This window comes from Wolffia australiana, chromosome 14, assembly GCF_029677425.1.
Source record: "Wolffia australiana isolate 7733 chromosome 14, ASM2967742v1".
Taxonomy (NCBI): Eukaryota; Viridiplantae; Streptophyta; class Magnoliopsida; order Alismatales; family Araceae; genus Wolffia; species Wolffia australiana.
Window position 1 is genome coordinate 10,195,696 of NC_135848.1, and position 11,721 is coordinate 10,207,416.

Genomic DNA, 11,721 nt, shown 5'->3' on the forward strand with positions numbered 1-11,721 from the left:
AAGAATCTTGCCAAGAATCAGTAGAAAACCCTTCAATTCAAGCTCCGACTTCTGACTTGGAGAATGGCAAGTATCGACTTCTACTATGGCTTGACCTAAGGGGACTTTGACCGTTTGATGCAGAGAAGTAGAATTATTTTACTATGTTTAGTATTACTAAGCATAGTAAAATAAATAACATTATTTTCGTCACCAATGATGGTGATGGCGTCACAGTGACGCTGACGGCGTCACGGTGACGTTGACGTGACGGAATGAGGAACACGTGATACATGACGGGAACGTGACAAAAAATTTAAAAACCCTCGGACGCATGACGAGACGGTGACGTGACGAACAATTTGTCACGTCATCATTTGTTACATGTCGTCATCCGTCCCGTCACGTCCAGGGTTTCACGTCCCGGATGTGCCGTTCCCTAGGGAGGACATACCTAAAATAGAATTTTAGATACTCCGAAATCTTAGAGGTTTTTAAATAAAATTCCTATTAAATATAAAAATAAAGAAGCCACAAACAAGATATGCCCGTGCTAGTCTTTATTTGGTTGCCCCTTCTCACTTTATTCTTGGCAGCTCTCCTCTCTCTGCACAGTCTAAATGATAAAAGGATCATCATAAAATGATGACGGCCGTAATTCAGTAGAAAAAAAGCAGTTTAGATGTGAGTTGGTATGTCTAAAGGCCACACACTTATGTTGTTGGTGATGAATCACTTGAGGAACCAAGATGATAACAGATTCAATTCCGTGCATGAAGATTAGGCCATCGTGGTTTTATCATTTTCACTTCATTACACTGCACCACTAACTAGTTTTAGAACGTCGACGAGGGCCTTGGAACATAACATTAAGTCAACTTCCTCTCTGTGTTTCCTAAGTTGTTTTCTCTCTCTCTCATGTCCCTCGTTTTTGTTTTTTTCCAAATAGGTCCTCTGTGTCATTTTTAAATTTGGTCTGGTCTATGTGCTTCATTGTGAATGGACTGTTCTTAATTCTCCAGGGCTCCTTATGTTCGCCATTTGCCTGCGCTAGCTGGCCGGCACTAACTTCAAGCTCTGGCATCGAATGTCACACTAAGTTAACTCTAATGTTTAACTCTTCTAATTTGATATCTCAGAACAAGGAGATAAGTCTTCTTCTCTTTCCTCTCTCTTCACCGTCCACGGGCATAGATCTGCCGCAGCTGGGGTTAAGGAGACCAGGTGAATAATTTGAACTCCGCCTCTCTCTCTCTCCCTCTCTCTCTCTCTCTCTCTCTCTCTCTCTCTCTCTCTCTCTCTCTCTCTCTCTCTCTCTCTCTCTCTCTCTCTCTCTCTCTCTCTCTCTCTCTCTCTCTCTCTCTCTCTCTCTCTCTCTATCTATCTATCTATCTATATATATATATTCACAGAGAGAGAGAGAAAGGGTAGGCGCCATTTCCATGAGCTGACCTAATCAGTAGAGTTTCAAGAACGTTCCCCTTATCCAGAAAGTTTGACTTGTGATCTTCGTTGCTTCATCCCCAGATCGATAATCTCATCGTGCTGTTTTACACACAAATACACACATAAAAAGAGAGATAGAGCGAGAGAGGGAGAGAACGAGCGAGAGAGAGAAAGCTAGAGAGACAGAGAGAGGAAGAAAGAGAACGCGAGAGAAAACTAGAGATAGAGAGAGAGGAAGAAAGAGAAAGCGAGAGAAAACTAGAGAAAGAGAGCAAGAAAGAGAAAGCGAGAGAAAACTACAGAGAGAGAGCAAGAAAGAGAAAGCGAGAGAAAACTACAGAGAGAGAGCAAGAAAGAGAAAGCGAGAGAAAACTACAGAGAGAGAGAGAGAGGAAGAGAGAGGGAGCGAGAGACAACAAGAAAGACAGAGGGAGCGAGAGGGAGCGGGCAAGAGAAAGCTAGTGAGAGAGAGAAAGAGCCAGAGAAAGAGAGGGAGAAAGCCAAGAGAGCTAGAGAGAGAGAGCGCCACAGAGAGAGAGAGAGAGAGCACTACAGAGAGAGAGAGAGAGAGCGCCACAGAGAGAGAGAGAGAGAGGAGAGAAAGCGAGAGTGAGAGCGAGAGAGAGCAACTTCAGACGAGCTCAAGCCTTTAAGCGTGCATGTTGGAACGAAGAGACCGGATTTTTGGAAGGTAGCAGCCCCGCTCGTCTTTGTGGACGACCATACGCGCAGATTGAGAGATAGGGAAAGAGAGAATAACCCGAAGGGAGCCAGCAGCTTCCTCGCCGCAACACACCAATAGACCGACAAAGAAAAAGCGTTACCCTATGGAACCCTAATCTGTCCTCTACACACAATAAGACCGCAGCCATGGCATGCGATTCAGAGCTTCTCTCTGATCCGGAGAAGTGAATGCATCTCCCTCGAAAAACGACGCGTATGTAGCGACAGAACAGAACTAACCCTTTGTTCAAAGGATAGAAAGAGGTGCAGTGGAGGACGATAACGTACGCGCCGGGTCTTCGCCGTCGTAGATTCTTTTGGTTTAGGGTATCGGTCAAGAAACGGACGACGTGCGCCGAAGAAGAAGACGGACTCCGGCGAGAAGGCTGGGGCCTACTGGTCTCTCGCACCATTCCCTTGTTGACTTTTGCCTTTGGGCATCGAAACCCTCACGTAACGGCACCCACCGGCCAGAACTCGGGCTTCGCGCTTGTCCTTGCCCAAGAGAGGAGAAAGAGAGAGATCTAGGAGAATGAGAGAGAAATGAGATAGAGAGAGGATAGAGAGATGAGAGAGAAGTGAGAGGAGAGTGAAGAGAAGAGAGATGAGAGAGAGAGAGAGGAAAGTGAAGAGAAGAGGATAGAGAGATGAGAGAGAAAAACGGCGAGAGAAGAGAGAAAGAGCGACGACAGAAGAGAGAGAAAGAGAGGAGAAAGATGAGAGAAATCAAGGTGAGAGAGGAGAGAGAGGGAGTGAAAGAGTAGAAAGAGGAAAGAGATGAGATTTAAGAGAGAGAAGAGAGAGATATGAGCTAAAAGAGAGAGAAGAGAGAGATATGAGATAAAAGAAAGAGAAGAGAGAGAGATGAGATAAAAGAAAGAGAAGAAAGTGAGAGATGAGATAAAAGAAAGAGAAGAGAGAGAGATGAGATAAAAGAGAGAGAAGAGAGAGAGATGAGAGAAAAGAAAGAGAAGAAAGTGAGAGATGAGATAAAAGAAAGAGAAGAGAGAGAGATGAGATAAAAGAAAGAGAAGAAAGTGAGAGATGAGATAAAAGAAAGAGAAGAAAGTGAGAGATGAGATAAAAGAAAGAGAAGAAAGTGAGAGATGAGATAAAAGAAAGAGAAGAGAGAGAGATGAGATAAAAGAAAGAGAAGAAAGTGAGAGATGAGATAAAAGAAAGAGAAGAGAGAGAGATGAGATAAAAGAAAGAGAAGAGAGAGAGATGAGATAAAAGAAAGAGAAGAAAGTGAGAGATGAGATAAAAGAAAGAGAAGAGAGAGAGATGAGATAAAAGAAAGAGAAGAAAGTGAGAGATGAGATAAAAGAAAGAGAAGAGAGAGAGATGAGAGAGATGTGGAAGAGAAGAGAGAGAGAGAGAGAGAGAGCTTAGAGAGCAGTGCGAGCGAAGAGGGAGAGAGAGAGAGAGAGCGAAGAGGTAGAGAAAGAGTTGAGAGAGCAGAGAGAGCGAAGAGGGAGAGAGAGAGAGAGGAGAGAGCGAACAGAGAGAGAGCAGATAGAGCGAACAAAGAGCGATAGAGCAGAGAGAGAGGAGAGAGGAAACAGAGAGAGAGAGGAGAGAGCGAACAGAGAGAGAGCAGATAGAGCGAACAAAGAGCGATAGAGCAGAGAGAGAGGAGAGAGGAAACAGAGAGAGAGAGGAGAGAGCGAACAGAGAGAGAGCAGATAGAGCGAACAAAGAGCGATAGAGCAGAGAGAGAGGAGAGAGGAAACAGAGAGAGAGAGGAGAGAGCGAACAGAGAGAGAGCAGATAGAGCGAACAAAGAGCGATAGAGCAGAGAGAGAGGAGAGAGCGAACAGAGAGAGAGCAGAGAGAGCGCACAGAGAGAGAGCAGATAGAGCGAACAAAGAGCGATAGAGCAGAGAGAGAGAGGAGAGAGGAAAGAGAGAGAGCGAGGAGAGAGCGAACAGAGAGAGAGCAGATAGAGCGAACAAAGAGCGATAGAGCAGAGAGAGAGGAGAGAGCGAACAGAGAGAGAGCAGATAGAGCGAACAGAGAGAGAGCAGATAGAGCGAACAAAGAGCGATAGAGCAGAGAGAGAGGAGAGAGGAAACAGAGAGAGAGAGGAGAGAGCGAACAGAGAGAGAGCAGATAGAGCGAACAAAGAGCGATAGAGCAGAGAGAGAGGAGAGAGCGAACAGAGAGAGAGAGAGAGTAGAGAGATAAGAGGAGAGAGAGAGAGAGGTGAGAGAGGAGAGAGAATCGAGAATAGAAAGATAGGAAAGAACGAAGAGAGGGATAGATTAAAGAGTTTTAGATAATCATATACTATCCTTTGTTTTGTCACTACCTTATTAGTAATTTTTCTTCAGAGATATATTCCTTCTATTTTACAAGTGATTCTCGTGTTTTTATCAATACCTTATTAATAATTTGTTCACTATTTACCTCATCGTTATCTCTTCATTTTCTTAAGAGAGAGAGAGAGGGAGGAGAAGAGCCTAACAGGGAGAGACAGAGGGGAAGATATATTCCTCCTATTTCGTCCTCCAATTTTACTATATTCTAAATAATTTTCTCAATATTGTACATTTTATTCACCTCTAATTTTAATCTTACTATTATATTGCCACTATTGTAAAGTAGCAAGAGAAAGTTACTAGTGTTACCATATCACTATAACAATACTAAAATTTTCTCGCAATCATTAGATGATTTCTTCCTCTTAATTTATTAACAACTCCCTTATTCATTTTCATTACTTATAAAGCTCTTACAATTCTACATTTTAATCTTGTTGTCTTGTCACTATCTTCTACTAGCGAGAGAGAGAGAGAGAGGTTGAAAGAAATCGAGAAGATGAGTGAGCAAGGGGAAGTTTCTTTAAGTCAGTGGGGAGGAAGCAAGGAGTTTCTCTCAGAGAGAGAGACTCATAGAGAGAGATGGAGAGAGAGAGAGAGAGTTACAGAGAGAAATAATCCTAGAGAGAGATGGAGAGAGAGAGTTACAGAGCGAGAAGGAGAGAGAGAGAGAGCGAATCATAGAGAGAGAAATAATCGTAGAGGGATCTAGAGAGAGAGAGACTAGCAAAAATTACAAGGGAAATGATATCTACGGAAGAGCAGCGACGTACCATGATTTGACCAGGACAACAGGTCGAAGGACGCAAGAAAGGCTGTGTTCTTTTGCACTTAATGATTCTGAGGGGACTAACGTTTATTCTAGACCAGAGCTCGAGCGATTTGTCTGATTCTTCCGATACAACTCCCATCTGAATCAGCAAATAAGTACTATTTTCGGGTCAGATGTAGAGACAGAACGAGTGCAAGAAGTGTTCAACTTCGTGCATACTTGTACCCAGATAACGATGACAGAAAGTGAGAGAGATAGGGATGTAACATACCGTAAGATGTCACTTGAGAAATAGACATAGAGAGAGAAAGAGAGGGTTACTCTGCATGGTTGCTTCACGCAATCTGCTGAAAGGGGGGCAGAAGAAATGAAAGGGGGCAGAGTGGATTAGCCTTCCCGCAGCCTCTTGACGTGTCTTTAAAGCCTCATCAATACCAAAGAAAAAACAATCTCGAGGCTCTCCAAGCTCATCCCTCCTATTCCTCCTACCCACAAGCTCTCTCTCCTCTCTCTTTCTCTCTCTCTCTCCAGTTCAACATTTTTTAATCTCCTTCTGTCTCTAGCCTCCGTCATGAGAGAAGAAACTTCACCATGAACGGCGGCAGCGGCGGTGGAGGGGGAGCGGACGGGGGGGCCGGCGCCGGGCCATGCGGCGCGTGCAAGTTCCTACGGCGCAAGTGCGTAAACGGCTGCATATTCGCCCCATACTTTGATTCCGAGCAAGGGGCAGCGCATTTTGCCGCTGTTCATAAGGTTTTCGGTGCAAGCAACGCTTCCAAGCTTCTTCTCCACATCCCTGCCCACAAGAGGCTTGACGCTGTTGTCACCATCTGCTACGAGGCTCAGGCGCGTATCCGCGACCCCGTTCATGGATGCGTCGCCCACATCTTCGCCCTCCAGCAACAGGTACTGTCATCGCCCTTTCTATAAGCTACATCTTTTATCACAGCGGTGCGCTTGAATATTACGTGGTATCAGATCCCCCGTCGCGCCCTCTCTATAAGCTAGAGAGGTCGGTGTTTGAATCTTTGCATGATATCAGATCCCAGGTTTAGGGTTCGAATTCTAAGGATAGCATGTCGAGCGTTGAATCTTTTAGCACAGAGGTACGAGCTTGAACCTTCTTAACATGGTCTCAGATCCCTGGTGGCGTCCTTTCTATGAGCTGTAGTTTTTATCGGAGTGGTAGGTGTTTCAATCTTAACATGATATCCGATCCCTGGTTTAGGGTTCGAATTCTTTGGGCAACATGTTGAGTTTTGGTATAAGTTGTAGCTTTTAGCAGAGAGGGTACGCGCTTATATCATATCTCGGGTTGAGGGTTTGAATTTTTGGCACAACTTTGAGCCTTAGTTAAAATAGCACCACCGTTATAAGCTATAACTTCAATATAAACATGGTGTTAGATCAATGGTTGAGGGTTGGAATACTAGGCCCAAGACGTTCAGTATTAGTTAATAGCCTCCTTGTCTATAGCTATAGCTTTTTGCTTTATATGATCTTAGATACCTGGTATAAGCTATAGCTTTAAGGATGGTGGTAAGCCTTCAAATTTTATCAACATGTTGAAGCTTGTGGGCTTGCTTCATTTCAGGATTCTTTGGCTTAGTTCTCGTCTTCGTTTTTCGTTTTTGGAGCCCTCAAGGATAAAGCTCGAATATTTTCTGGTATCCTAAAGCTGGAATATTTCCTTACGTTTCGACTCCTCTCGTCTCTGTTCGATGGAGTCCGGAAGAACCCCTAGAAGACCGAGAAACCGTAATTCAAAGACCTTAAGCTTCCATGGACAACAAAATCTCTGCCATCTTCCGAAACTTTCTCCTAGTGATTATCAACCGCATGCAAGAAAAAGACGAGGAGATTAATGTGCAACAAACAACGGTTAATCTGCTTTAATCAATGATATCAACTACATGTCAGTGAGGGATGGTATCCGTCTTAGGGTTTATGACCTCTAAATCTGAACTGGTTTTTGTGCAGGTGGTGAATCTTCAGGCTGAGCTTTCGTACTTGCAGTCTCACCTGGCGGCGCTGGAACTGCCGCCACCGCCGCCGTTGACTTCAGCACCGCCGCCGCTCACGTCTGTTCCGCCGCTGCACTTCTCGATATCAGATCTTCCATCATCATCAACATGCAGCCATCTACCTGCCGTCGATTTAGGAGCTCTCTTTGACCCAATTGGAAACCTTCCATCGTCCTTTCAGCAGCAGCAACCGCGGCAGATGGAGTTTTATCAGGCGGGTAATAACGGAGGCGGCGACCTGCAAACGTTAGCGAGAGAGTTCATCAAGAGACAAAACTCGGGCGCTAAGCAAGTTCTTCCTCCCATCTCAAAGTGAGGAAGAACAAAGAAAGAGCTCTAACTTCCTTGCTGTTCTTATATTTCTCTCGTGGGAATTGAAGTCATTACTAGGAAAGAACGGGGAAAGAACGAGATTTTCTTTCGTGCATCCGACCCCTTTCTGTTAGGTCTGGGATGGTAGTTAATTTGGTTCGTCAGTGGTGTTCTGACTTGTTTTGTATGCTTGGCACGTAACCCGTGTTTATGGCGATTGAGATCACTTTAAATCATTTGAGAGAAATGAGCGCCGAGCCCAAGTGGTTTCTTCAAATGTAGATGCATCGCTGAGCTTCTACCGTGTTCATGACAGGTTGAAGATTTTCCGTTCTCTTTGGAGAAAATAAACAGGCAGAATGATAGACTGACAGAGACTGGACGCAATAAATAGATAAAGAACTAGACTGATAGATTTGTAAACGAAGAGTTGGATTCGTCAACATGTTCATTGGGAGAAACATTCTGGAATAGAGAGAGAGATAGAGAGAGAGAGAGAAAGAGAGAGAGAGAGAGAGAGAGAGAGAGAGAGAGAGAGGGAGGGAGGGAGAGGGAGGGGGAGAGAGAGGGGGAGGGAGGGGGAGAGAGAGAGAGAGGGAGGGGGAGAGAGAGAGAGAGAGCGAGAGGAGGAAAGAGAGAAGGAGAGGAAGAGGGAGTTAGGGACGGAGAGAAAGAGGGGGAGAGATAAATATAGAGGAGAGAGAGAGGGAGAGGAAGAGGAAGTTAGGGAGGGAGACAAAGGGAGGGGGAGAGATAAATATAGAGGAGAGAGAGAGGGAGAAAGAGATAGGGAGGGAATATAGAGAACGAGGGAGAGAGGAAAGGAGAGTGAGTGATGTGGATCAAATGGCGAGACGGTCAAACACCCTTAGCGCAGAATCCTCTAGTATAGCCGACGAAATGAAGCTGTCGAACCTGGAATCGAGTCAGAGTGCAAGAACTAAGGGGATGTCGCTTCATGGAGGAGAAAGAGTGGCAGGAGAGATCGGATAGGAGATGGAAAATAGAACGCCAGAAGAATGGGAGAAAAGTCACTCAAGCAGAATGACGTCAGGGTTTTAACCTTCAAAACAACCTCAGGGTAGCGATCACGTAGAGTCCCAAAAATGGTTGGAAGACTTGAAAGTTTACCACTATTTCAGCTTATGAAAATGTTCATATGGCAAGGGTCTTCCGTAGCCAGCGTGACAGAAAGAAAAAAAAAGACACATTCGCATTTGGTGTGGAAATGGGTCGTCAAACACATCCAGACTGAGATCTCTGTCATGCACTCTCTCGAAATGTATTAGCTATTTCCGCACATCCATTTTTTTATTTAACAAGCTTTCTCTCTGTGTATTTATATACGTCAGTCTCTCTCTCAATGAGCGTGTATTAATTGGTTTACTATCCTCCCTGGGTGAAAGTTTCCAATTTTAGTAATTCGATTGGTACTTTTATGTTGTTAATAAGTGTTTCTGACAGGAAAAAAGCTTTTTCCTACCTGTTTTGCTCCTTCATAACAAGTTTTCCTTGCGATTTGTTTGTTTCTCATAAAGAGTCATATGCCAACTCTTAAAGAGGCTTTTACATTTTGATAGGTTATTGGGGAAGAAAGGTTCCGACAGAACTTCAGAAAAAGACACTCTATGTAGTGCAATGGAATGTGTAATGCACAAAGAGAATCAGTTCAAGTCACAAGCCATTTAGTTGAAAATTCAGAGACCTGTCTTAATTGATGAAGATGAAACTTGAAGATAATATTTTTAAAGAAGAATGGAAAGGAAACTAGTCGTGAGACTAGCTCTACAGATCTTGTAAGAGATTATGAGAGTATGGGAGTCGTGATGAAGAAGTCCACACCTCTTTGGATTAATCCTTTGAGTCAATTGGATTAATTTTGCATCGTTTTAGAGTTTATTTAAGGTGAAAGACAGCTAAATGAAATTCTTGAAATCTTAATGGAAATAGAGACCTGGAAAATAATCCAAGCCTATAAAAGGAACAAGACGAAGTGAAAAGTCTTATCTATCAGGGGATCCTCAAATTCAGATTTGGATGTTGCTGGTTAAGTCTGAATAATGGGAGGGCCTGGGGGATCTGGGCTGAAAATGAATCAATCCTGGCCATCCAAAGTAGGTTAAGGAACTACGAGCAAAGAGGTGCCTTTAAGTTTTTCCTCACTCATTTTTATTCCATTTTTGGAATGTTTTCTCATATTTTTTGGCAGATGATTAAGCTCAACAAGAGTCCTTCGGTGCATTCTTTCGTAATAAGAGTCAAGGTTTGAGATTTTCAGGAAGCTGGACAAGGACCAAGAAGGAAGCCGTGGATAAAAAGTACTTGGTTTAAGGGTATTGATTAAAAGGTTGGCGTGATCTTACCCTTGTTTATCTTGATTTTTCTCACCTTTTTGTATATGTTGTTTTTCCACTTATAGCTTGGATCTCAAGGTTTACAATGCCATCAAATCAAATCACAAAAGCCTTTCATAACTCTATATAGTTCTGCCCAAAACCATTGAAAATCAAAGTCACTCATTGCCATTACCCTGGCACAGCCATCACAAATTCTATAACTGATAAATAACCAAGTATTCTCAACTATCATTTAGTTACCACCTGAGACCTCCAGAATTGTGTCAACTTTGTCAGCCTTTGTTCTGGACTCCTGATCCAATTGGCCTTATACTGAAATGCCTGAACCCTACATTTTCTCCGCTAATGCACATGTGATAGCCATTCCCCATTGCAACCAACTGCCCCCTATGCCACTAGAGTGCTAACAGATGTTAATTATATTTTATGTAGTAGAATAGTCCCCAAAATTCCCACAGCTTTAAATAGAGTTAAATAAAGTATTTAAAATAAAATTAATAGTTCCTGGGCCTTTTGAAGCAAACGAAACTTACTTTTCAGTATTTTTATTCTGATATAAAAGAGTGAAACGTTTTTACCTTAAAACTCATTTTTTTAGTATCTACTCTTTGTGGATTGGGCTCTTAATGTACACTTATCATAGACATGTTTGGTTTTCGTGGTCTTTATCAGGATGAAGAGCTCAAAATGATTCACAGTGGAATACTTATAGGGAATCTCAGTGACACCAACAAAACATGAAACGAATAACCTTGGCACAGATTGCATCCATGATTTCTTGAATCCTCGAGCAAGATGAGAAAAGTTGCTCATCTATTCAGCCTCTAGATGTATCCACGCAATCCTTGACATGGCAAATCTCCTCCGCCTTGACGATCTCCTTTCACCCTCCATCATCATCGTCACTCTATCCTGATCACGTCGAGAATAGAGAGGAGCTAATGAGAGAAGGGAGCAGAAGGGGAAGGCCCATAAACATTTCTGGTCTAGGTTAATTTTATTATGCACCATCCCCTATTCATACTAAGTTTATATTTCTCATAAAACCCTCAATTTTATGTATATCTTTCAACGTCCAAAAGACCATTCACGTGTGACACTCTAGTCCCATGTATCCATCTCGTTGATGACTCTAGCAGCCCAATAACCTCTATTGTCCTTCTAAATTAATTTAATATACCATCATATGGATTAATTAATGTTGGATCAATTTAACCTAATTGATAAGTTGACTCTCCAACCCGTGGGGTGTTGAGCTACACCTCGTCTTGTAGAAGATACAAAGAAATGTGTACAAACTTACTCATGGTACCTATTTCTCATCGATTATTATATACATATAGTCCCTCGTATACTTGACGATCCTTTGATGACTTAAGGTATGATCAACTTCAAAGCCTATTTGGTCATCCAAGATAGTATCAATGTGTTCAGAAATCATCAGAGAACTCTTCTCTGGTATTTCTATGCCTTCGCGAACGACTTCATCTCATCATCTTCCTTGAGTTATCTCCTCTTATATAGAGGGTGAACAATCCCATCATGACCACTAAATTTTCTTCGTGAAGTTCTTGATGCACCCAAACTAAGACCGTGTAGAATCCCATGATTAGGGTTTCGTAAATCATAGCCAAAGTACAGCAATATGTCCACAGTACGTTTTTGGTGTCTCAGGTCTAAGGACCACTTAAAGAATAGTGATGTTAATCAACCTGATTGACAGTTTGGTATGATAACATTCAGGGATTCGTACTATTAATTCAATGAACTCTTTCTACTAAAGAGCA

At 42.9% G+C, this 11,721-nt stretch overlaps 1 protein-coding gene across 1 annotated transcript; it reads left to right on the forward strand.

Annotated features, from left to right (window-relative positions):
* The first annotated feature begins 5,742 nt into the window (after positions 1 to 5,742).
* On the forward strand, positions 5,743 to 7,761 carry LOC144712079 (LOB domain-containing protein 30-like). Its single transcript, XM_078586258.1, has 2 exons — positions 5,743 to 6,147; positions 7,222 to 7,761. The coding sequence occupies exons 1-2, from the start codon at positions 5,833 to 5,835 to the stop codon at positions 7,579 to 7,581; spliced, it is 675 nt and encodes a 224-aa protein (XP_078442384.1). The 5' UTR covers positions 5,743 to 5,832; the 3' UTR covers positions 7,582 to 7,761.
* Positions 7,762 to 11,721: the final 3,960 nt, after the last annotated feature.